Source organism: Cyprinus carpio, chromosome B4 (assembly GCF_018340385.1).
Source record: "Cyprinus carpio isolate SPL01 chromosome B4, ASM1834038v1, whole genome shotgun sequence".
Taxonomy (NCBI): Eukaryota; Metazoa; Chordata; class Actinopteri; order Cypriniformes; family Cyprinidae; genus Cyprinus; species Cyprinus carpio.
The window spans coordinates 25,620,883-25,648,611 of NC_056600.1; the positions used below are offsets into that span (position 1 = coordinate 25,620,883).

The 27,729-nt window shown below is 34.8% G+C and overlaps 1 protein-coding gene and 1 long non-coding RNA gene across 2 annotated transcripts; one reads left to right on the forward strand and one right to left on the reverse strand.

Moving 5' to 3' along the window:
* Positions 1 to 4,576: 4,576 nt before the first annotated feature.
* On the reverse strand, positions 4,577 to 15,483 carry LOC109047839 (gastrula zinc finger protein XlCGF8.2DB-like). The gene is made up of 3 exons (XM_042722457.1): positions 15,404 to 15,483; positions 14,548 to 14,675; positions 4,577 to 6,561 (listed from the first exon to the last, which is right to left on the reverse strand). The coding sequence occupies exons 2-3, from the start codon at positions 14,630 to 14,632 to the stop codon at positions 5,474 to 5,476; spliced, it is 1,173 nt and encodes a 390-aa protein (XP_042578391.1). The 5' UTR covers positions 14,633 to 14,675; positions 15,404 to 15,483; the 3' UTR covers positions 4,577 to 5,473.
* Positions 15,484 to 18,439: 2,956 nt separating this feature from the next.
* LOC122137073 lies at positions 18,440 to 27,468 on the forward strand. Its single transcript, XR_006154585.1, has 3 exons — positions 18,440 to 18,691; positions 25,810 to 25,973; positions 27,034 to 27,468. It is a non-coding gene; the product is annotated as an uncharacterized LOC122137073 (long non-coding RNA).
* The last annotated feature ends 261 nt before the right edge of the window (positions 27,469 to 27,729 follow it).

Genomic DNA, 27,729 nt, shown 5'->3' on the forward strand with positions numbered 1-27,729 from the left:
ACTTGTTCACACATCTGGTTGAATGTACTGTTATAATATCAATAAAAAATAACAATGTGATTTCTAAAAAATTTGTTTTTTCTTGTTTACCAAAAACATTGAAATATGACTTAGGCAATTATGCTATGAGGCTAACGATATTTATATATATATATATTATTATTATGTTTTTTTTTCCTTACCAAATGTCATATCTTGTCAGCAATGACCTGTCCATGGACTTTTTCGATTACTGCCAGTTTAATGCCGGCGATGCAATGTTGCCGGATATTGCTATTAAAATAAACAAAAACCTATAAATAAATAAAATAAACGGGCCTGGGGCAATGTATGTCATAAAGCTGGGTCTCCGTCAGAGGTCATGGGTCTTAAAGCAGGACAATCACTCAAAGCATGTTTCAAAAAACACCAAAATATGGTTTAAGACAAAGCACTGGAAGGTTTAAGTGGCCAGAAATGAGTCCAGATCAAAATCCCATAGAGCACCTGTCTATAGATCTCGAGAAGAAACCCTTAAAATCTGAAAGACCTGGAGCAGTTTGCGAAAGAAGATTGGTCCAAAATTCCAGGAGAGAGTTGTAAGAAACCCACTGATGGTTACAGGAAGCGATTGATTTAAGTTACTGTTTCCAAAGGATGTGCAACCAAATATTAAGATGTGGGCGTCAATTTTGTCCAGTACAGTTTTGGAGATTTGTGTAGAATGTCTCAGATTTGGCTTTTTTTTCTTCTGCTTTTTTGTGTTGTTCCAATACAAACAATTTGTGATTGCAGCAAGTTTCTGGGAGAAGTAGTGAATTTATTATCTGACAGAAATGCAGGGGTGCCAATATTTTTGTCCATGAGTGTATGTGTCCCAGGTGCAGCTAGAGACCCCCCAAATATGAGAAAAGGCCATCCTCTCTCTTATAGTAAATATGTGTGCAAACAAGCTGTTTATATTTGGCTCCATAATTTACATAACATGCAGGCTCATTAGAATAGTAACCATATAGGCTTCTAGAAGGCTCCATCTAAAATGGCTTGTTTCTGACAAACAATTAGTGCCTACATAAAGGCCCAGTATAAGATAAACAAGGATTTTTTGTAACTGAGGATCATGCAAAATTACTCTAGTGGAGTATCAGAATTAAAATATAGAACTTGAAATGAGCATAATAGGTCTCCTTTAAATTCAATTTAATTAATTAAATTTCCTAAGAAAATCTGCCTGACTAATGAGCTATGGTAATCCATAATTGCCAGAAACACTAATAATTACTCTACAAACATTATTCACATACCTGACTTTTTCTTTTTGTAACTGAGATCAACTGTGCCCATGGCTGATCCTGTGAAGACAGCAGTGGGTTTTGAGAAAGAAAATTACTCATATACCAAATAAAGCTTAAACATATTATTTCAAATACATCAAGATCACAACATCACACAAGTGCAGCAGTACATGTACTAATACGTGTAAAGTACATGCATTTTTTTTTTTTTTGCGACTGAATTAGGGTTGATTCATTAACCCCACGCGTTTTGTTTTCTTGCTTATGCCCATACTGTTTGTGATAATCACAATTTGTTTTAACAAGTGCTGATCCTTTGCTGACTTGTTCAGGGAACGCATGGGTGGGTAAATGGTAGTGTGGCATAGCCTAATATCGTAAATTCTGAAATGTAGCCTTGTCGAAGATCTGTAATATGCAGTGGGCCTTTTCCACCATATTAACATTGGCAGCTACCATCGGGAGTGTGTGCCTGCAATAGAGTCCATACAAGTTTGACACATCACCGAGGGACCAACTTATGCTGCTGAACCAGCAGTGAACTAACGTTAGGAAGCTGAAGAGCCTGAAGTTACACCATGGTTGCTGTATTTATTTATTTTGTTTCAGAGGGAATTTGTTAATAATGTGTGTTGTTTTCATAGATGTGAATGAAACATGAGGTAGGAGTTTGATATGGTAAGTGCACCAGCAGTAGTCAGACAGAAACACCAGCAGTAGTCAGACAGAAAGTAGTCAGCTCTGTCTGACTGCTGCTGGTGCACTAACCATATACTATCCTACCTCATGTCTCATTCACCACTATTAAAACAGACATTATTAACAAATGTGTTTTGGGGGAGTTACTTTGGTGCAAGCCCTGATAGGATTTTTTTCAGTTGGATACTTTCAAAATCTAGGTGCTCTGGCTGGTTACTCTAACATTGCTTATCCAAGCTTTAACAGCGCAACAACAATGCCCCTGACATATAAGTGTACGAAAAAACAAAACAAAAACATAGGAATAGTACTTTCAGCATTCAATTAGTATTTTTTTTAGATTTATGATAGACTCACAAAATTCATTCCAACATCCCTAAGTGCAGATAGATATCATCTAATTATATAATTTCAGATGGACTTTTCTTGCAGATTATCCATAGAAATTGAGAACCTTGTAAGTTTTACTTTAGTATCATGCAGCAAAAAAGAAAGCATGACGTGTTTGAGTTATTTTCCCCTACTTGGCATTATGCATCCTGCAATGTGACTATTTCACATGCACACATTGTAATGTCGATGCTGAAAAAATAAATCATTCAGCCCTTACCTGCATAAAGCTCTATGGGGAAAAAAACACTAGAAGTTGAGTAATGTTACGGTAACCCATGGTTCAAATACTTCAAGCCTTTACAAATCTAAACTGAAACTCTTTAAATCTCTCCTTATTACTTTGTCCCTCCATAGTGTTCATCTGCTCCACCTGCCCCTACATAATGGTCGCTTGCTCTACTGTAGTGCTCATCTGCTCCACCTGCCCCACTGTAGTACTCATCTGCTCCACCTGCCCCACTCTAGTGCTCACCTGCTCCACTCTAGTGCTCATCTGCTCCACCTGCCCCACTCTAGTGCTCATCTGCTCCACCTGCTCCACTGTAGTGCTCATCTGCTCCACTGTAGTGCAGTGCTCATCTGCTCTACTGTAGTGCTCATCTGCTCCACTGTAGTGCTCGTCTGCTCCACCTGTCCCTCCGTGATGCTCATCTGCTCGACCAGCATGTTCCTTGTCTCTTCCCCGTGTGGTCCTCACCTCCTCACGGCTGCTTGTGTTCTCCAATGGGTCACAGGGTGTGAGGTGCAGCATAATCAGCTGATCATCATTGCCACTGGAATCCTTGGTCCAACCTGTGCAAATTAAACAAGTGTTATGTTTTGCTTACTTAAAACAGGTGCAGTTTAAACTCATGGTTAACCTCTATATTTGAAGTATTAATCTGTTTGAATCATACAATCTAATTTTGTAGGTTTGTGGGTAATGTGGTAAGCTGGAATTTGACATACATGTGTTGTGCTCTTCCCATCATTACCAAAAGCTTGCTCTCTTTTGGGGAGAGAATAAGACACTTGTTTAAAGGATGGTTCACCTTCTTCTTGAGCCGCTGCTTCAGAGGCTGCTACTTTTTACAATTCAAACAGATCTTCTGCGCGCAAAATAAAATAGCCTGACAAAAGGGACAAATCTTTTTTGTAGACCTCCCTGGCATTGCGAGAGGTAGAGACAGAAAATGATGGATAGTTAGATTGATAGATAGATAGAACACGGAATTAAGAAGGCAATTGTATAGGTGAATAAAGCGAGACCTCGGCTTTACACAAAGTGTCAGTTAATCTGTCTATACACTTCTACAGGCATGAGAGATATTTCCTATTGAAATACATTAGATGGAAATTCGTGCTGAGTGACACGAAAAAAGAGGAAAATTTGTGTCAATGAACACGAATCAATAGATTAAATTTCGTGACTATATCACGAACTGCCGTGAGACTGGGTTGGACATTTCCCATAAAGGTGGCAACATGTAAGAGTTATTTTCTGCAAAACCCTTAAAGGGGTCATCGGATGCTACATACACTTTTACAAGTTGTTTGAACTGAAATGTGTTAGCAGTGTGTGTACAAGACCACCCTAAAATAATAAAAAAAATCCACCCAGTGATTTTTTTTTACATTTTTTTTAAATCTACTAAAATCTTTATCTCTTTCTCAAATCAAATTAATCTCTGATGCCTTTGCGACATCACACAGACAGGCCCCTCCCACGATAGTTTGATTGACAGTAGTGTTTCAGCACAGACTGGACTGGCGTCTTACCTTAGACCCCTGAGTGAGCTGTCATCAGTCTGCCATTGTTTCACCACCGGAGCAGATGTACACAAGAATGACTCCTAAGTGATTGAGGTATTCTGTTGTTGGATGTGATAATGAACATAGACATCATTTACTCCCGACATCTGAGCCGCTGAAGACGCAGTGAATTACATTTGTTTCTGAAGGGAATGCGCCCCCGATCTGTGTTCTGGTCTATGTTTACCATCTCTCAGAGAGGGGTGGGGTCAGCAGAGCTCATTAACATTTAAAGGAAAATGCTACAAAACGTCTTGCTCAGAAAAGAGCTGTTTTTGACAGGGTAAAAAAAGGTGTTTTTTACTCTACCATTGAGAAATTTTAACCAAACTATGTTACAGACTTTTCATTAAGACCCTAAAGAATCATATCAACATGGGCATCTGATGACCCCTTTAAGTAAACCTAATTCAAGTCACCTTTATTTATTTAGCGCTTTATACAATTCAGATTATGTCAAAGCAGATTTACAGTGTTCAACAGGAAAACATTTTTTTCCAATGATGCCAAAAAACAAAACAAATTCTGCTATAAAGCAACTCTAAAAAGAATACAATGCAATAGTAAACAGTCAATTGTTCAGTTACGGTCAGTTCATCGTTGATTCAGTGATGTCATCATCCAGCTCAGTTCAGTTCTCTTCCAATAGTGTCTGTGCAATAAAGTCGATAATATTGCCAAATATTAACTGTCCCCAACTAAGCAAGCCAAAAGGCTACCATGGCAAGGAGTCACTGGAATTCACCTGTGAATTGGGTTAGTGTTAGTAGCTTCCAAATGGGACATGTGATGTATGAATTGTCAGAAATGGAAAATTCAATTCAGAAAAAGATTCAGTTTCATATCAAATTGTTTATATTTGTATTGAGAATTTTCACAATGACACTTTAGATGTATCTTTGGATGTGATAAATATGGTTTTCTATCAAAGTGAATATGCAGGTAATTTCTGAAACTCCTGTATTTCATAAACCTTATGCCTCAATGAGGAACAGTACAATTTTATTCCAGAACAAGTCAGCAAATGACATTTCAAGTCAGTTTGATTTGCAAAACCTTTTCACACTGAAGGTATGTGTAAGGCCACTATACAGTGTGAGGTCTCATGTGAATGGTAATGTTTGCTTAAAGTTTGAATCTTATTCCAACACTAAGGCCAGATGAAAGGCTTCTGTCTAGTGTGAACTCTCAAGTGAATCTCAAGGACTGATCTGTTTATGTAAGTCTTCCCACGATGATGGCACATGAAAAGCCTCGATCTAATGTGAATTTTTCTCATGATTCTTAAGCTGATTCCTGTCTCCGAAACCCCTTCATCACTTATGACATTTAATACAATTTTCTGTTGAGTGAATTCTCATGTGGTGATTAAGGGTAAATTTATATCTGAATCTCTTTCCACACTGATCACATGTGAATGGCTTCTCTCCAGTGTGAATTCTCATGTGGGATTTAAGGTTTTTCTTATGTGGAAAACTCTTTCCACACTGAAGGCATATAAAAGGCTGCTCTCCAGTGTGAACTCTCATGTGGACTTTGAGGCTTCCTTTTCGTGTAAAAGTTTTTCCACACTGTTGACAGGTGAAAGGGCTCTCTCCGCTGTGAACTCTCATGTGAACTTTCAGATTTCCTTTTAGGTTGAAACTCCTTCCACACTGATCACACACGAATGGCTTCTCTCCAGTGTGAATTATCATGTGGTTTTTAAGGTTTCCTTGTTGATCAAAAGTTTTCCCACACTGTTGGCAGTTAAAAGAGGTCTCTCCAGTGTGAATTTTCATGTGAATTTTAAAGTTACTAGATTGACTGAAACTTTTTCCACACTGTTGGCAAGTGTAAGGCTTCACTCCAGTGTGAATTCTCATGTGGTCTCTAAGATTTCCTTTTCGGCTAAAACTCTTTCCACACTGAGGGCATGTGTAAGGCTTCTCTCCAGTGTGAATTCTCATGTGATCTTTAAGGTTTCCTTTTTTGCTAAATCTTTTTCCACACTGCAGGCACGTGGAAGAGCTCTCTTCAGTATGAGCTCTCATGTGAAATATAAAGTTTGTTTTTCTGTTGAAAATTTTTCCACACTGCTGGCAGGTGAAAGAGCTTTCTCCAGTGTGAACTTTCATGTGGACTTTAAGGTGTGCTTTTTGAGTAAAACGCTTTCCACATTCTTGGCAGGTGAAAGGCTTCTCTCCAGAATGAGTTCTCAGATGGACTGTAAGGTTTCCATGTTGATTGAAATACTTTCCACAATGACAGCAGATTAATGGAGGAAGATCCCGTAACTTTCGGGGTTTCTTTTCAGTCTGTGGCAAACATTTTTCTCTAGGTATAGAATCACGATGCTTCTCAAACTGATGTTTCTCTTCCTTTTCATTCGGTAAATTATACTCCTCTTTCAGCGACATCAAATCTAAAGTGAAAAGAGACAAATAAAAGCCATTAAGCTTGCTATATTCTGGGGTATATTCTGCTTGTCTGTAATCAGTAAGCTTTATTAATAAGGGGTGTATCTTAACTTTTTGCTCCGAACTGTTTTAAGCCAATTCATTTTAAAATGTCCCACATAGGCCTCCTCTTAACAATTCATTAGAGCACTAGCTTGTCGTGTCAAAACCAATATAAAGTTAAGTCATAATAGTGACTTTTAAATTCATTATTTCAACTTTTTCAACTCACAATTTCGACTTAGTATGTCATACGTTTCAAGGCTTGATTGTGTTTATGGGGTGCAGTCTAACAAGCTTTGTAAAAAAAACAAAAAAAAACTTATTTTTGAACGCTCTGATGATTTCCTGGTTTTATGAAGCCCCTCCCTCAGAAATACGCAATGGGCTCAGATTGGTTAGCTGGCCCAGTGTGTTGTTATCCGCTAAACCGTCTAGTGCACTTTCAGAAATGTCACCTCACCTCAGTGGCATGTGCTCTGGTTGTGTTGTAACAATGACGTCATCAATATTGCTGATCAATTTGAGCTTGATTGTGACCCAGAGAATATTAGTGAAGAGGATTGCACAGAACCTGTGCAAGCACAACTCTTACAGGATGTTTCAGAATGGTATGTTTTTTTTGTTTGTTACTGTCTAATACTTTTAGAAATGCTGTTATTTGTAAATGCTACTGCTTATGTTAGCGTCTAATTAAAGGTGTAACGGTTCACAAAATCCACAGTTCGGTTCAATACGACAGTGGTGTCATGGTTCATTACGTTTTCGAGACAGATTCACGATTGAATAGACTTTTTCGTGCACCCCTAGTTTTGACAGCATGGCAACAACTCTTCCTCTTCTTTTTTATTTTATTTCACTGCCATCCAGTTAAAAATACAAATGAATACACAGTCATTTGAACTCTACAACGAAAACATATATGATCATGCTGTTGCACCTCTGATAAATTTTAAGGCTTACTCTGTGGCGTCAATATAAGCCTTTTGACAGATTGTGTCATGAAGATGTAAAAACGGTTTCACTCACTAAATGAATGAATTGGGTTTGTGCCAAACTCTTATTACAAAGCAAAAACAAAGACTCTACTTCGATCCATGAATGTTTCTCTTTGTTAATGTACGCAGTCTCACTCTGAAGCATCTGTCATAGCAAATCAACACATGCTGTTGTGAATAATTAAGCGAAGTGTCTTCTCATAGGAATAAAAATATACGCAGTCTCATGAATAATTTAATAGACACTGACACGTCATCGATGTACTATAGTCCTTTGCCACATCACAAATTGTGACATCAACACGATGTAAATTTTAAATCCAGAAGATGAAAATAGGCTATTCACACCAGGCGCGATCATTCGCAGCGCGAAAAAGCAAGGATTTTTTCATCCTGTGTGTCGATTTTTTCCCTGTCACTCCATTATTAAATGGGCCATCCAATGGCAAGCCAGTGTCACATTCAATTCATTATAAAACATACAAAGAGTGTAGGTCTGCCTATTATACAGTTCCTCCAGAAAAATGCGGATTTTTTTTGTGATTGTTGCGGGCAAAAATCCTTGATTTTAAAATGCGATGTAATAAAAAATACAATTTAACAATCTTAATATATTAAAAATCTTAAACTATCAAAAACCGCGAACTTACAAAAAATACAAAAAAAATAAAATACACAAAAAAAAATGCTACTCCCTACCTTAATGTAAAGAGTCATTTCTTATTACTTCCTATGATAAGCAAGCATACTAAATCACAGAATATTAAAGTTCTCATTCTGTTATATTTCAGACCTAAATTAACACATGGCTCAAACTTACAAAACATTGAATCAAACAAGTTCTGTAGCTTTAAATATTCAGAATATTCAGAAACTTCTGTAAAAATGTATAAATAAAATATAAAAAAAATCAAATGTGTGCTTCCTGTTTTACAGAGGTAGCTATACAAAACACACATCTTCTGTTAAATTAAGTGCTTCCAATGCACAAAGTGCAATCTCTTACTGCAACATAAATTATTTTAAATTAAAATGATTAATTCAAATATTAATTATTAATTCAACGTAAATTATTTACATCATGGTTTCACCCTGGTTTCACCGCGGGGTTTGCAGATGATGTTCACATCGTGGAATTACGTCACTTCATAAGGTTCCCATGGCAATGGGGGAAAATAATGGCGCTTTACTTGTGTGAAGTAAACGCAAAATATTTCAACTTTCTGCTAAGATATATGTGACCTTTTTGCAATGAAAATACAGGGATTATGAAATCATGCTAGCCCCGCATATTTTGCTTGCTGAAATCAGCAATTTATGCGGCGAAAGTGCGGCGTATTTGAAAAAATGCGACCCCCGCATAAATATGCGGCCTTTGGCTGATTATGCATGAAATCAGGCGATCGCATAATCGCGTTTTTCTGGAGGGACTGTATTATAGAATAAAGTTATTACAAGCACTCGATGATGGTTTTAAGCAAAAAAAAAAAAAAAAAAAAAAAAAAAATTCATATGTAGCTTGATGCTAATTGTATCTCTATTTAAATTGTAGATGTAACTTGTAAGTGTTATAGACGTGTTTCTGGTGTAAAACAAAACTTTATTTATATTAATTTAATGCTGTATATTGAGCAGCGGACCATATACGAGATACATATCTAAATAAAAATGCATTGCTGGTCAGCACCACCTCACGTGCAGGTGTGAATTAGCAGAAAGCAATCAATCGGTTTGTGCTTGGTGTGAAAGCACCATTCACCAGCGATTCGCCTCTCTTTTTCGACTTGCACTCAGTGGGAAACGGTAAGAAGACTCTAGATTTTTATTTCAAGACTGGTCAAGACCACAACTGCGGGGATATCACTAAATTGCTGATGCATTGTCTGATTTATTTGTTAACATCATTAATGTGACTGGATGTAAAACTTCCTGCTTCAAACCCAATCAAAAACTTATTTCTAATTTGATTTATTTTAATACCATTGCATTAAACAAATCCATAGCAGAACTGTTGTGCATTTCCAAGCCGCACACAGTAGGGATGGACGATATTGCCAAAATTTATATAACAATATATTAATTTCGGTCGATACGATATAATTCCAATATCGATAATGACAAATATTAAAAAACCTCAGAAAAACTGCCAAGAATGAGCACAACGGATGTCTGTACCTACAAACATCTGAAAAATGAGTTTGCCAAGTCTATGAAACCTCCTCCTATAAAACATTATAATATTTTAGAGAGAGAAAAAAAAGCACATAGAAATTTGTTCAACTTTTATTTGAATTTAGATTTTATACAAACAAGAAATTTGAAATCACCGTCAAATGAACATAAAATTCTCACACTCACCTTGTTAATATTAATATCTTTACCTTTTATAAAGTAATTTTTATAATTTAAAATTAATAATTTAATTTTTATAAAGCAAACTATAACATACACTACCAGTCAAAAGTTTTTAAAGAATTCTCTTCTGCTTACCAAGTCTGCATTTATTTGAACTAAAGTACAGCAAAAACATTTTGAAATATTTTTAACTTTTTAAAATTACTGTTTTTTTTATTTGAATATATTTTAAAATGTCATTTATTCCTGTGATTTCAAAGCTGAATCTTTAGCATCATTACTTCAGTCACATGATCCTTCAGAAATAATTGTAATATTCTAATTTGCTGCTTTAACACATTCATTATTATTATAATTATTATTATTATTATTATGTTGAAAAGGTTCAGGTTTGAATAGAAAGTTCAGAAGAACAGCATTTATCTGAAAGGGAAATCTTTTGTTACAATATAAATGTATTTATCATCAATTTTGATAAATTTTAAAGCATCCTTGCTAAATAAAAGTATTAATTTGACTCCAAGCTTTTGAATGATATAGTGTATAATGTTATAACAGTTTTTATTTCTAATAAATGCTCATCTTTGGATTTTTCTTTGTATTCATGTACAGCGTTTATGCATTTATAAATGTATTTAGACTACTGTTTCTCATAAATACCTACAAGCGATATTAATTTTTTTTTACCATGGTATTGAGGTGCTATATTTGTGGTTTTAACTGTGATCTAAATGTATGTTATGGAAGACCAATGGTTAAAAAAACACCTTAAACAGTCAGAATAATTACGTTTCACCATATAAAAATGAGATTGCTACAATGTTTACAGATATTACTGATTTTGATAATGAACATAAATCTACACCTGCATCCTAACTCAAGCTACTATCAAATGTGTATTTCTAAGAGGCAAAAAAAAGTTAATTAAATGTTAATTAAAATGTAATTAATATTATCAGGCAACACAAACTTGTTTCTTGACTTAAAATAATATTACGCATTACTAGAACATGCAGAACTAAGAAATTATTTTTTTCTGTTAAGATATTTGTTTTGTTAAAGGTGCCATGTGTAAAAATTTAGGTAAAAATATCCAAAAAATGACCTACACGCATCAAAAGAATGAGAAGAAATAAGGGCGATGATGTCATTAAAAAAATGTCAAGTTAAAGTGCTGCAGAGATATCAACCTTAATTAGCATTAGCATTACTAGCCACGGCCCGACAGGTGTCGTAATACCAGTTTCGGCCATGGGAGGCGATATGCGGGCAACATAACCACCAGCCAACCTGCAATACATGAATAACTCGCACGGCTTGTGGGCGTACTTGAAGCTGATGTCAAGCAACCGCGCTCGGAATCACAAATCAAATCCGATAAGAAAAGGAGCCGAAACAGAGTAAACATCGGCACTGCTTTCCATCGCTGGAGACAACTGATGGACTTGAAAGAAATGAGCTTCGACTCCGAACTTGCAACATTTCTTTTGGATTGGTAAGTAAGATGCTGTTAGTATTTCGCTAGAAGTTTGTTTTATATGTTTGCGTATTTTTTTCGGGAAGTTATAACATAGAAATGTATCGAAGGCTGTTCGATAAACGTGCTAATGTTAGCGATGGCTAACCGTAGCTGCGTTTGATAGTAAGCTAGCTATAACTTACCCACAGATCCGATCTGTGGAGAGGGAGGGAGGGAGGGAGGGAGAGAGAGAGAGAGAGAGAGAGAGAGAGAGAGAGAGAGAGAGAGAGAGAGAGAGAGAGAGAGAGAGAGAGCGCGCGCACTCACTCACTATATTCAGAGCGGTCAAGTTTTTGAAAGCGTGTGAAAAGAGTCAATTGCGTGTGTCTCACGGTGAATGCTTGAGAGTTGGCAGCTCTGGTTACATTGGTTGGCGCTAGCTTGGTCAACATCAGCTGTCTGATGTTGACAGAATGCTGTCTGTCAAATTAATTTAATTCAAATAATGTGTATATACAATTCAAAATGTAATATGAACAAAACGAATATGAACATATTCACTGGTAAAGGTGAAGGGGAGTAGCTTGAAGATGTCATGTTTCAAAATCACTTGACATCACCCAACGTTCCTCTGGAGGCAAAACGTCCTTTAGGCTTCGGCTATGGCTCTAGGGTTGTTGTGAAGGTAGGGGCGGAGCATAGAGACTATGCCGTTTCTCGTTTGTTACTCTAGAGTAGACCAATTCACTTTATTGAGGCATACTGCCCCCATCTGGTATGGAATGTGGAGTATGACTTGATTTTTTTGCCAGACATTACACATGGCTCCTTTAAGGAAAAATGACTGGCGAAGTGTGAAGAATTCATGTTCTGACCATAAAGAATAGATGAGAACCACAATTAACCATCTGATTTCACATGGAAGCAAAAATCTTGAAAGTAATAAAAATGTTACATTTATAGTCATAATTATCGATATCGACAGACATGAAAAAAAAATTGAGATAATTTTTTGGCCATATCGCCCAGCCCTACGCTGTTCACATGTTTGTGTGGAGAGTGGAAGCTGAACAGTAGCACGCTTGGGTTACTGCAGGACAGATGGAGGTGCCAGTGCAATCATTTGCTCTTAAAATACTTAAGTCATTTTTGGTCATACAGATAAGAATAATGCATCTGTTGTATCTGTAAAGACTCTAAGTTTATTCGTGTGCACTCAGAATAACAACAAAACGTGCTTTTGTAAAATAATTCAAGCAAACAGGATACGCTTTCTGCCTATTTCTCGTGCATCACTTCGAAAATCTGTGTATTTTTGCCTTATTACAGACATGAAAAATATATATACAGCATGAAACTTTTAAATGAACAAATTCAAATAGAAAACAAATATTCTCAGATTATGTAATCCGTATGAAACATGCATACAAGCCTATACACTACTGCAGAGATGAGGAGTGTCGCTGATTCCATCTCTAAAACCGAAAACAGAAAGCACTAGTGCAACAATCAATTATTACAATGTTTATGCAGTGCACTTGCTATTTTTCCATAACACATTCATAATTACTATATTTGCCGGTGTGCTGTGGCAAGCCTTTATTGCGTCCGCTTGAGTGCTATTTAGGCTATGTAGGCAATTGAAGGCTCATTATTATGATTTATATGGTTTATTAATAAAAGTGTGACTAATAGTCGACTAACGCTTAAAATGAACGACTACTAGTTGACCAGAAAAATCTTTAGTTGAGGGCAGCCCTACTTCAGAGAAACATTTATATAAAACATGCATGCTGCGTTTTGATTTTGAAACGTGCAGTGCTCATGTTTATTCAACGAAGTCAACCGCCACAAATAAATTAATGTATGGGAAACACTTGTAATGTATATTGTAAAATCGTAAACGTGTTTCAAAATCATATCACCGTTATTTAAAATATATATATATATATATAGCAATATATATTGATACTGAATTATTGTCCACCCCTAGCACACAGTGGTATTTTGTATTAACTGATTTGCTGCCACCTAGCTTATTGGCGGTTTTAGTTTTTCTATCATATTTCTATATTAATTTTTTTTTATGTAATTCTAGTATATTTTTTTTAAAACATTAATCTCAACAATATTTATGCAATTTTAATTGTACCTATTCAGATGCAACTATTGTGCCAATTTAGATTTTGTTGTTAGCAATTTAATTTGATTGGTAACAGATCTACATTGTGCTATTATTCTAAATGTATGTATTGACGAAATACAAGATATTCTCAGGCAGTAAATGTGGATCTTTCAGATGAATTTGATTTGGTCTTAGTTTAGGTGGTCTTGACTACAACACTACCTTTGTAAATGACCACTTCTCTATAAAACCAACATGTTCGCTTTCGGCCTGACAAGGGAAACGCCGCTAATGACTGCTAATAAACATTTATCTTATAACTTTATTTATGCAGTTGTATTTGGAGTGTAAATGCTCTTATGTCACCTCTGCATTACATTATAAAATCTGTGTAAACACAATGAAATGTCACTTCAGGTTCAGCTTTTGTACAACAAGTGAATTGTAAAGATTTCATTGTGTCTTATTCTAAATTAATTTGATTATATTAAATAACATGACAAATGACACATACATTTAATTAGAAAACTGAACTTTTAAAATATCTCTGGAGATCAAATCATGTGGGCAAATATTGCACCTTAAGGTAAAAGGCCCTGACACTGTTTAGGACTTAAAGGGATCTCTGGGTTTTAAGATTTGTATGGCTTAATATAACGTAAATAATGTCTCTTACTGAAATATGTATTAGAAAACCCTTTAAAGATGTTTTTATTTCCACACTATTTTAAATGTATATGTTACATGTTGAAAAAATAATAATTTTCCGATTTGGAAGAAGAATGTTCTCATGTGCACTTGAATGTAACAGTATTTGGATTGAATTTTGTATATTTGTATTAGTCTGGTCATGTGATCTCAACATGTCTGTCCACATGAGGCAGCCCTCCATGTCAAATAAAACTGGTTTAATTAGGCCATTCACATAACATTCTTCAAAACACCATTTTAATGTATGTTGACATTTTAATAATGATCAAATGACTGAGTTCAGCTTTGAGGATAAAAAACCAACCTGTCTGTTCCTCAGTATCTTCTTGTTTCACCCTGAATGCTTCTTCAATCTTAATGTCTTCACACTCCTCTTTAATAAACGCCATAGTGCTTCAACAGGAGTTTTTCGGTGTGTTTGATCACTCTGTCCTGTTTAAGATTTAAATAATTAACAGAAAGAGAAATAAATCCAAACTAATTCTGTGTGTCTCAATCAGCTCCCTAGTTCAGTAGTCATTGCAATGGTATGAAATCGGTAATATTTGGTCATGGCCAAAAAAAAAAAAAAAACTACACAAAAACTCTCAAAACTAGCATTTATAAAAGAACACAAATTATATAGAAGGTTCAATAAATACCAAACATGCATCATAAACGGCTCAGTAGGCCTAATGAGCCATTTATAATGTATGTTTGGTATTTATTGATTCATAGATTATATTTAATGGATTACACATTTATAAAAAAAAATGCAGATTGATTGTAAAAGCTGTCATGTTTGTTGTTCTCGTTTCATTTACATTGTTTTGAGCAGCGGGTCTCGTCAGCTGCGGTGATTCGAGCGATTCTCATAAATAAATCATTTCACTAAACAACTGATTCAAATGACTTGGAGTTTAAGCTCAGTTTCTCTCAGAACCACTTGACAGTGACCGAAATCGTGTTTACTACAAACTGGCTGACGATATAGGGAGCGAAAATGAGACGCACATTTCCTGTTACTCATGAGTGGCGCTTTATTCACACAAATTAACGTCCATTAACGTTAAATAATGCATTACAGTGTTACATTCTATAATAATACATCACTTCAAAAAATAAATTAAAAATGGAAAGGTTTGCATCGATTTAAATCATTTAAATGTTTATAAACAAACCTCTCTTTAGCCGAATCACAACAGATGCAGGAACGCGTCGCAGCGCTGTGACGTCACATCGTGAGATCGTAATAAGAGTCCTATTCCCATGCTGTTTCTGAAGTGACAAAAGTGCATAGAAATGTACAGACAAATATAGGTATTCAGAGTTAAATTCTTGGTGGAATACATGTTTAAATACATTTTGTCCAATTACATACTGAAAGTAACTGCCATTTTTTAACATCTAATAGGTGAAATTCTATTTAAAATTCCCAGCTGTCATATTTGAGTGCAGATGCAGTTTTTTTTCTTGATTTTGTTCATGCATATTTTTCCAGAAAATGCCATAGCAGAAACTATTTTTTTTTTTTTTCTGTTATTTAATATTGCTTTAATAGACATCAAAGATAACATGCTGCAGTGTGCTTGTAAATGTGCCATATTAAATGTGATGACGTTTGTTCATTGTTTCCAACTTAGCACTTTTGTTGCTGGATTTAGCAACTTTTTCTTCCAAAGTAACCTAGCAACGAATTTAGCTATTTTAAAAATTTATTTGGTCACTTTTGAAAAGTGACTTTAACAATAAAAGGGGCACATTTTTTCATCTAAATTACACAAAAAGAGGAACCCAAAGATGACTAGCAGATTATTTGCAATTGTTAAATTCAATAACAAAAACAACAAAAATTTAATAATTTAATAATTGTTAATTTATGATACATCTTGTTAGCAGCTTGTACCTGTGATTGTTGATCAGTTAGTACACTGTAAAAAATATCTCAAAAAATGAAAATGTTAGAAATTTTCCAGGACATTATCCATTATTCCGTTGTAACTCAAAAACACTAATTACAATGCGTAACACCTGTAAAAAATCAATACAGAAAATTCTTTATTAACAGTAGATTGTGCCCTATTTTTAGATAATAGATAGATAATAAATGTTAAATAACACAAATTTATTAAACACTACAATAAATGTAATGTCTCTTATGCTCTAAGGCTCATTTATTTAGCTAAAAAACTGTAATATTATGAAATATTATGGCAATTTAAAATAACTATTTTATATATATAACTGCTGCTGATAACTTTCTTATTATATATAAGTATTTTTATATGGCCATGATTTTAGAGCAGCATTATGAAGAAAATTGATTTTTTCCCCCGGGAGAGTCAAGTTTTTTTTTTTTTCCAAGAGTCAAGCTGGCAGTTCATCCCAGAGGGTCCTTGCAAGGACAGCCTCATTTCCTTTCTTGAATACTCAAGAAGCTTTAAGGAAATTGAGGATCTTAAACGGTATCTGTCTCAAAGGCCAGATCCATTGCCAGTTTTGACAAAGGATGACAATACTGTTGGATTTGGAACAAGAGCACAAAACACTTGAGGGAAAATTTGGGATACCAGGGGAGACAAATATGTTTTTTTATAATGAAGTAGAAGTGTGGTCCAGACAGCAAAATGTGTAACTTGCAGCAGTATCTTTTAAAAACAGCAGCAAAAACAGCTGACGTTAAACACTCCTCTGTTGCCCTTACCATCAGCTTCCAATCCAACACCACTTGTTCCTTCCAGTACTGCCTCTGATCAGCCTGGTATGTTAATAAAATTCATGCAAATTTGCTTATAATGATTCTTAAAGCCTACTGATGCATTGATTTTGTTTTACAGAGATGAAGAACTGGAGAGGATGATGCTGAGGCTTTCTCAAACAAAATATCTCACACAGCTGAGAAAGTGACTCAGGAATCATGTCGTGTGTTATACAGATCCATGTCAAGTTCAGCATGTTTATGATGCATAACATTGAACATACTGGAGCAAAACTATTCAAGTTATATCGCTTAATTTTCAGGATCATCTGCAGCCATGGGGTTCCACAGTCTTATCTACAGCAGGTTACTTTCCACATCAGATTTGGAGGCTTATTCTGTTGCATACAGACTTATCCTCAATTTCTGAATTTAATTATCTTATTTGTTGTTTTAGCAGTGTTCTTGCCTGTTCTAAAAAACATGTTATTTTGTTCCAACTAATGTTATGGGTTGAACATACCAGTGGTGAGGGTGAGTGCACTCACTGTAAAAAACCCAACTTGAAAAAGGTTCAAATTACTGGTTTTGTTGTGTTGGCTCAGCAAAAATCTATGGAAAAGTCAGTATAACTATGTTTAATACATTTATTCAACCTAAACCAAGTTTCTTTCCATAAACTTAAAAAGTTTAGTTTTGTGAACAAGGTTTTGCAAGTTCATCCTAAAAAACTTCTGCCAACTTATTTATTTAAGTTAAGTTAGAAACTGCCCTCCCACTAGCAAATACTAATTTTGGAAAATAAAATGCAACCATTTGTTCATGGGACAGAACACAACAGAGTAGAAAAATGGTTTAGTTATTATTATTTTTTTTAAATAACTTAAATGAGCCTAATGTTTAACTGTAAAATAACATTATTGTAAAATAAAAATAGTGTTTATATATATATATATATATATATATATATATATATATATATATATATATATATATATATATTATTGAAATAAAGTTGAATTGAATTGAATAATAGTATTATCATCAATTAAATCATGACCACTTAATGAATAATAATATATTGTACAGACAATGTACAATAATAATGTATAATTAGTAGTAGTACTAGTAGTAGCCTAGTAGTAGTAGTAGTAGTAATAATATATTGTGCACAGCAGTATATTGTGAACCCTGGAAATTATGCTGTCTTCACGTGCTTTCTGATAAATACTGATGAATTCTGATAAATACTAGTTTCTTTAAAAAAAATAAAAATAAGAAAAATGGAAATGAACGCCCTCTCAAGTCAAAATCACGAATTTCAAAAGCGGGAGGAAAATTAAGATAGCACGTGAAGGCAGCATTAATTTGTTGGAGGAAGACTTTTACTGTGAAGTTCGTTAACAACAGGAGTGGGCGCCAATGCTCTCATCTCACTAGTTTGCGTAATATGCTGTACAGACAGAACAGAACAAAATTAGCCTAGGGAAGAGTTATTTATTTATTTATTTTTTTGAATTGTTACATTTAAATAAAACATACATTTAAAAAGAATTAGCAGCATGTTTTCAGACAAACGCTATTATTTTTTTCTCGTGCTAAACCACGCCCCTCAGTACGTGACCTTTGCGCAACCTTGCTGTGAGTCAACGTTCACTTTTTAATGCGGGAGAAACAACTTGAGAAGACGTGTTCATCAGGCGGCCGAAGAAAAATCTTATTGAAAGACAAGGCAGCACGTGGGCGATAATAATCCAGAGGAATATTTATGGTGAGTGATTTTATTTGATTTTGTTGTACTTCTGAAATAGTTGATATTAGTTAATTAGGAAAAGTAGAGACACCACTAACTTTACTTTGTAAGTTATCAACATATCTGAATGTTTAAATCTAGCTTTATTTTTAACCCTTTTAACGTTACGTAAAATATTTAAGTTATCATATTTTGTTGCGATGGATTTTGCTGCAAAGTAACATTTCTTAAGTCGTGCAACCGATATAAAGTTGGTTCGACGTTTGACGTTTGACATTTTGTCAGAGATTCAGCCTCGGAAATCTTCAATAATTCTTTAAGGATTTAGCACAATGACAAGAAACATACTGTGTTGTAATTGTTTTCAGATGTAGAAGAGAACACACATTGTGTTTTATTGGTTTTAATCTGCCTTAAGGAATTATAACTGATAGACTTTACAATGTAAAAGTGCAGGATAGGGACTGTCTGCAAAGTGCAAAACGAAGAGATAAAAAATCACAATTAATCCATCTAAATGCTTCACTTGTGAAATCTATAAATAATAAATCTCAAATCAAAGGGGTGTGTCTTATTATTTGTTCATAAAAGAACATTTAGCTGTTGGTTTTATTCACAGAACTGTAGCACAACAAAAGTTATTGAAATGTACCAATTGAGAAAAAGCTTGCAAAGCATTACAAAGAATGTGCAGTTTACGCCCCCTAGAGGAACATATTGCACTTGTCTTGACCAAGTTTGACATTCAGAAGTTTAAATAAATTAATTTAGAATGCACTCAGTTTGATATGTAAATTTAAATGGGTGTGTCTTGTTACTTGTACAAAGAACAATACTTACAGCCATCTTTTAGGGGAAGTCGTGGCCTAATGGTTAGAGAGTCGGACTCCCAATCGAAAGGTAGGGTTGAGTCGAGTCTCGGGCCGGCAGGAATTGGGGGTGGGGGGAGTGAATGTACAGCGCTCTCTCCACCCTCAATACCCACGACTTAGGTGCCCTTGAGCAAGGCACTGAACCCCAACTGCTAGCATAAATGGCTGCCCACTGCTCCGGGGTGTGTGTTCACAGTGTGTGGTGTGTTCACTGCTCTGTGTGTGTGCACTTCGGACAAAGCACAAATTCTGAGTATGGGTCACCATACTTGGCTGAATGTCACGTCAAAAACTAAATCTCTGCAACAATTTTTACTATCATATGTAAATCAGGATGCATACTATTGAATTAAATTTGAATCCGTTAACACACTAATTTTTAAAAACATACAGTATTCCATCTCAACTTCAAAGGGCGTGTCTTGTTACTGGTTTCTAGAAGAACATTTTGATGGTGGTTTTAGCCACATAACTATAATAGAACACATAATATTGAAAATTAAACCAATACATCAATTAGTTTCAAATAAATACGATTTTCTATCTCAGCTACAAAGGCTGTGTCTTGTTACAGATTTAATAAATGATATTTTGCAGCAGTTTTCATTGTCAAAAGTGATGCCGAAGTCATGCTATTGACATTCAAAAATTGCTTGCGCAGCCTTCCATAGAGTCTCCAGTATTACTGCCCCCTACAGCAGGGGTTCCCAAACTTTTAAGCCCGCGACCCCCATGATAAATGCGCTGCTGCCCCGCGACCCCGCACCCCCCCCACCTCAACAACCCCTTTTATTGGAGCCTCCAAAACACCTTTAACTTTAGCAAACAGCGGGATACGTTGTGTTGCTGCACGTAATGTACGTACGTAACTTGATTGTGATTGACGCTGACGTAATCTCGTAATGTCTGGGACAAAATTACAAATTGAATTAAAATATATATATATATTATATTTTTTTTATTTGTATCAGACTTTTATGCAAACACCATTTAACAAGTATTGAATTAACCCTTTCACACACGTAAGTTTAAAATATTCTGGCTGACCCCCCCAGCGTGAGTTTTTCAAGGCGATCGTTATTTAGATGTGTCACTTTATGATTTCCATGGTGACGCGTCATTGCTTGTCACGTGACACACCGCAGAAACAACAGAGCTGAATGAATGATGATCTGCTTTTATGTCATTTTTCCTTTTTTATTCAAAATATTCACAAATTTGTTAGATATGGAATGAAATAGCTGATATTCCGATTTTCAAAATATATGCAAGTGGAAGTGTTTTGTTGTTTAAAAACATTTATAACGATCGCGTTAGTTGAGCTGTATGCGCGATGGGCGCCGCTATCTTAGTTTGTGCCGCAGACGCAGTTCAGAGAATCGGATCTGTTGGATTTACAACACGTGAATTCATCCACTTCTCACGAAAAACATAAAAGTAAGTGGATGGTGAACTGGGAGAATAATAGAGTAAACTTTAAAGTTACTTACACAATGTGTATCTGATATGCATAAAACGTGTCTAATTATAATGGAAAGGATTATTATTGCCTCGTCCTTTGACATCAGTGTGTATTTTACAAACTCTAAATGTATTGTTTCTTTTTAGTACTTATATGTCTGAAACCTAAAATAAATATTATGTGGTTGAAAACACTGAAAAGTTGTGATGACAGCTCTGAGTCTGAGCGCGCCTGTCTCTGGCTCAGCGCCAGCCAACGCGCGAGAGCACATTTGAATTTCACGTCATGCACTGACCGGTGTGATCGTACACTCCAGGGACCAGCCTAGACTGATCACACCGGTGTGATCGTACGTGCGAAAGGGTTAAATTAATTGCAACAAAAATATATAAGGCCTATATATTTTTCCACTTTTTTTATAGAAATCATCTCGCGACCCCTGCGCCGGGGTCCCGCGACCCCCCCCCCACTTTGGGAACCACTGCCCTAGAGGAAGATACTGCAGGTGTTTCGAATGAGTTTGACATTCAAAGTTATAAATTCTTTTAAAATCAATAAAGTCTTCTGTTTCAACTTCAAAAGGTTTGTCTTGTTTCTGATTTCTAAATGAACATTTCAATTCAGGTTTTACACTCGTATGTAAATCAGAACACATGCTATTGAATTAAATAGTAGGTTTCTTGAAGCATCTCGTTGTCACAGTTCTTCTGGATTTATTCTCTCTCAGTTTGTATGTCATTCCAGACAAACAGATGATGATCAGATCTCTGTGTGGAGCACTGGCTGCTGTAAAACAAAAATCTCACTGGATTATTACAATTAATGGCAAAATTAATGTTTGGAAATGTAAACTGATATTTCCTACTGACACACTACAGCAAAAGATAACTGACTTAAAACCATTTTTAGCTGGTGAAAATACTAGTGTTCAAATAATTTTGACCACCACTGCATACTGTATATGAAATGCTAATCCAAAAAAGAAAAAACAGCCCATATATATTGTATATTAGTTTATTGACATATAGTACATTCGTTTTATATAAGTATGGAACAACACAAATTACAATTTATCTATAGATCTATAAATACACATACATACACACACATATAAATCAGCATAAAATTTCTATCCATGCATTACCACCAACAACACCTAAAAAGTAGTCTTGCACTCTTTAAAGAGCTTTTTTTTAAATAAAAAGTTACTGTACTTTTGAGTAAAATATTGAGGAAAGTCCCAAATGTTATTTCAGTGACATATACAGGAAATATATTCAAACAGGAAATTATTTTGTTTAATGAACATCGTTATTAAATATATATATATATTAGGGCTGTCAAATGATTAATCATGATTAATCACATCCAAAATAAAAGTTTTGTTTACATAATATATGTGTGCATACTGTGTATATTTATTATGTATATATAAATACACCACACATGCATGTATATATTTAAGAAGAATATGTTATGTTTATATATTAAAATATATTTATATATAATATAAAATATAAGAATATAAATATATAAATGTATATACATGTAAATATTTTCTAAATATATAATTTATGTGTGTGTATTTATATATACATAATAAAATATACCCTGTACACATACATATATTATGTAAACAAAACTTTTTATTTTGGATGTGATTAATCGTGATTAATCATTTGACAGCCCTAATATATATATTATATTTTATATATATATATATATATATATATATAGATAGATAGATAGATAGATATATATACATATAATAAATAAAAAATTACAGAAAGTATTTAAAAATCATGCATAATTAAAATGTCATGTAAATACAGAAAATATCTGTCAAAGCAAAAAATTAAAAATAAAAAATGTACAAAGGGTCCATTTGACTGAAGTTTATTCTTATAGTTCTCTGAAGATATAGTTGTGGGCAAAATGTTAATTATTTTACCAAAATAAGAGGTATTACACAAAATGCATTTAATTTTTTAGTGCTGCCCTGAGTAAGATATGTTGCATCAAAGATGTTTACATATAGTCCACAAGACAAAATAATAACTGAATTATGTCAGAAGCTTCAGAAGAAACCTATATATACACTTAGTACAATTTATCCAAAGAGTTTGTGAGACCTGGAGAGTTTTTATGGAGAATATTGGACAGTTTAACTGCTCACGAAAAATAAGGGACTCATGAACAACTATCAAAAAAAAAAAAAAGAAAAAAAAAAAAAAGACAAAAAAAGCAAGAAAAAAAAGAAATTGAATGGAATGGAATTTTTGAATTTAATTCAATAGCATGTGTTCTGATTTACATACGAGTGTAAAACCTGAATTGAAATGTTCATTTAGAAATCAGAAACAAGACACACCTTTTGAAGTTGAAACAGAAGACTTTATTGATTTTAAAAGAATTTATAACTTTGAATGTCAAACTCATTCGAAACACCTGCAGTATCTTCCTCTAGGGGGCAGTAATACTGGAGACTCTATGGAAGGCTGCGCAAGCGATTTTTGAATGTCAATAGCATGACTTCGGCATCACTTTTGACAATGAAAACTGCTGCAAAATATCATTTATTAAATCTGTAACAAGACACAACCTTTGCATCTGAGATAGAAGATTGTATTTATTTGAAACTAAATTATGTGTTGGTTTAATTTTCAATAGTATGTGTTCTATTATAGTTCTGTGGCTAAAACCACCATCAAAATATTCTACTAGGAACCAGTAACAAGACACACCTTTTAGATTTGAGAAAGAACACTGCATGCATTTTAAATTAATTTATTAACAGATTTGAATTTAGTTCAATAGCATGTATCCTGAATTACAAATGAGAGTAAAAACCTGCATGAAATTGCTCATTTAGGCCCAGTTAACAAGACACACCCTTTGAAGTTGAGATGGAAAACTGTATACATTTTAAATGAATTTATTAAAATATTTTGAATGTCAAACTCAGTCAAAACAACTGCAGTATCTTCCTCTAGGTGGCAGTAATACTGGAGACTCGTTGGAAGGCTTTGCAAGCTTTTATTGAACGTTAATAACATAACTTCTCCATCGCTGTTGACAATGAAAAGTATTGGAAAATGTTTGTCTAGGAATCTCTAAGAATACACAACCTATGGATTTGAGAAAGAAAGCTGCATGCAATTTAAATGAATTTATTAACAGATTTGAATTTAATTCAATAACATGTATCCTGATTTATTTATGCCAGTAAAACTTGCATAGAAATTGTCTTCTAGGATACAGTAACAAGACACACACTTTGAAGCTGAAATAGAAGACTGTAATGAATTTAAATTAACTTTTAAAATATTTTGAATGTCAAACTCAGTCTAAACATCTTCCTCTAGGGGGCAGTAGTACTGGAGACTCTTTGGAAGGCTTCAAAATTGATTTTTGAAAGTCAATAGTGTCACTTTTGCATCACTTTTGACAACGAAAACTACTGCAAAATGTTCTTAAAGAAATCTGTAATAAGACACAGCCTTTGAAGCTAAAATAGAAGACTGTATATATTTTGAACTAAATTATGTATTGGTTTCATTTTCAATAGTATGTGTTCTATTATAGTTATGTGGCTAAAACCAACATCAAAATGTTTGTCTAATCTGTAACAAGACACACCTATTGAGGTTGTGTAATAAAACTGTGTGTGTTATAAATTAATTTATTAAAATGTAGATTTTCAAATTCAAGTCAAAACAACTGTAAAACAACTCTTCGCCAGCGTTGTCTTATTTGTTGAATTTCAATAGCATGTTTTCTGTTATAGTTCTGTGACTAAAACAAATATAAAAAATCTTCTTATGAAAACAGTAACAAGACACACACCATGAGGTTGATACAGGAGAGTGTATTATTTTAAATTAATTTCTTTATTGGTTTTAATTTCAATAGCGTGTACTTATTTGGTGTCATACTTCCGTTAATATAACGAAAAAAAAAAGGACCTGTAATCAGCCTACTGCATAATAACCACTGGATTATGGAATACTAATGCTTTTAATGTTGTTTTTCTTTTATTAATATATTAATAGTAATAATATAATAATAACTACTATCACATATCTTGTTTACAATATTTCTTATTTAAATTCAAGTGAGCATTATAAGTGTTTGTCTTTATATCTTTCAAAGACCTTGGGTGCACAAATTGCTCTTGTTTTGTTAATTATAAAAAAACATTCCGGTGGGAAAAATTTTTGTTTTATCATTTTCATGTACTTTGTAGACGGTCCCTAGCTGGCCTAAGCGCTAGTGCGCCGCTGCTAGAGTCTTTATGTGTTGCAACAAATCGAGGAGAATTAAAACAATTAAACTGCGATGTGTTCAGTTCTACGTTCTATTGCTTTTCAGAAAAGCCATTTTTTATACAATTATACTCATCCACTAAGAATTTATTGAATTTTTTCGCGGCTGAATATCTGTCTAATATCAATGTCAAAATCGAACCAACTTTATATCGGTAGTCGTGCACATTCTGTTGCTAGGCAGATTACCTGGGTCTCCATCTGCTGCTAATACAGTACTGAAGGGCAACTGAGAATTCTGATTAATTGCTCCAACAGTAGTAGATTGATTGATGAAAAGTTCTGAGGAGATAATGATTTTTGAAAATATCTGTGAAGCAGTTGTCCTACACCAGGGTTCCTCAAATCTTGCCCTGGAGGGCCAATGCGCAGCACTAAAAAAAATAAAAAGTATAGGTAGAAATTCATTGTCTATTTCATTGTTCATTCATTAATTTGCCTTTTATGAACCTGTTTTTTTTTCTTTTTCTTAAACAGATCTACCTTGAGAGCAAACTTCATGCAGTGTAGAAACTGTAAATACAATTGTGCCAGTCAAAATCTGCTGCTGAGGCACTACAAGCTAAAGCACTGGCGCCCAGGCCGACGTGAACCATTGTTGTGCCTGTACCCTGAGTGTGTCTGCTCTTTCAGTACACCAGGTGTGTTGAAAACTCATTTATATAGGGTCCACACAAATTCTGATAAAACAACGGTGCAAGCTACATTTAACTGTGATCTATGGATTTCCTCCAGATGCATTGCACGATTTGTTTGAAGGAATTGTGCCGTACGAGTTGTCTTTGTCATACCACTCATGATTGGCAAAATTATTCCAGAAACTGAGAAGGCATGGCAACTGTTGATGGATCTTAAAGATATAGTGGAGCTTGTTGTTTCACCCAGGTTTTCAGAGGACAGTCTTTGCTACCTGGAGACTAAAATATCTGACCATCGCAACCTTTTTACTGAAGTGTTTCCAAATGAAAAATTGAAACCAAAACACCATTTTCTGGAACACTACCCAAGCCTCATATGCCATTTTGGTCCTTGTGTGGAGTTCTGGACAATGCGCTGTGAGGCAAAACAGTTTCTTCAAGTGTGTTGTCCATAACGTGCACAATTTCAAAAACGTATTGCAGACATTGTCCACCCAGCACAAACTTATGGTTGCACATGTCATGCAGTCTCCCAGATTTTTCAAACAATCCATTCATGTTGACAAAGTAAAAGTTGTGAAGGTGTCCTCTCTAGAAAGAAAGGTGAAAACAGCTGTTGAGAAAAAAATATGCTCACCTTAACACTGTATCTCTTGCATCAAACACTGAATTGCATGGGACCTCATACTCTCAAAGGTATGATGGTGTCTGTTGGACACTGTGGCGGCTTGCCAGAATTTGCAAAGATCCACTGCATTTTGTTAGTTGACATTCAGGCTTCTTTTGTGCTGGAGAGATTTTCTTCTTGGTATGTTGAACATGTTCGTGCCTTTTAAGGTTGAAGAACTTCCATACGAAGATCTGATTATTGCTGAGCTGAAGGATTTAAATGACTTCTACCCACTTGCAGCCTACAGTATCGGGGGAAATCTCATGGTGTCGCCTAAATGTTTTTTGTTAAATTAAAGTTTGCATTTTTCCAATTGGGATTGCAAGCAGCATTAACATGAGTACACAGTTTACCAAGAGAATGTTAATCACTAAATGGTATATTTTGTTTCAGTAAAACCACAATGTTGTTACGAGTGATTGTGAATCCAGAGTGCATAAAAAAAGCTGACACTCCCCAAAAGTGCCATCATCAGTAGATGAGCTCAAAGAAATTCTTTGTGACAAACTGAAAATTGATCAAAACTTTGTGATCCAGTATGAGGACCCCGATTTTGATGGTCAGCTCTGCAATTTAAGTAACATAGAAGAACTTCCATCTGAAAAGGTCACACTGAAGATTATCTGGGAAACTGCAGCAGTAGCAGAACCCACAAGAAATGAAAGCACAGGGTCTGAGACTGATTTTACCCTAGACACAGCAAGCATCTCATCCAATCTGTCCAGTCCATCTTCTTCCACAGTCAGGGAAGAGCGCTGGCCACGTGTTTTCCTAATTCCAAATTTCTCCTATGATGTAGAGTTCAGACTGAGAAAAGCTAATGAAGTCTATGAAAAAAACAGAACACTACCATTGATGTTACACGAGACATCAAGATAGAAATACTGGAGAAGTTGGCAGAAAACAATGTACTCCTTTAAAGCTTTCCCAAGTGATTCTGAAATTGAGCAGGTGGCACTTGCGTTAGTTTCCAGACATCCATGTCTAAGGGAACTTGGCTGTGACACAGGATGCAAAGGCTGGAAGATGAGCTTAAAATTTAAAATGGGGAATTACAGACAAAAATTACGCAGTGCTGGATGTAGTGAG

Coding starts and splice junctions, on each gene's coding strand:
- LOC109047839 (XM_042722457.1), bottom strand. CDS start 14,632: ATGGCGTTTATTAAAGAGGAGTGTGAAGACATTAAGATTGAAGAAGCA. Junction 6,562..14,547: donor AGATACTGAGGAACAGACAG/GTTGGTTTTTTA, acceptor TTTTCACTTTAG/ATTTGATGTCGCTGAAAGAG.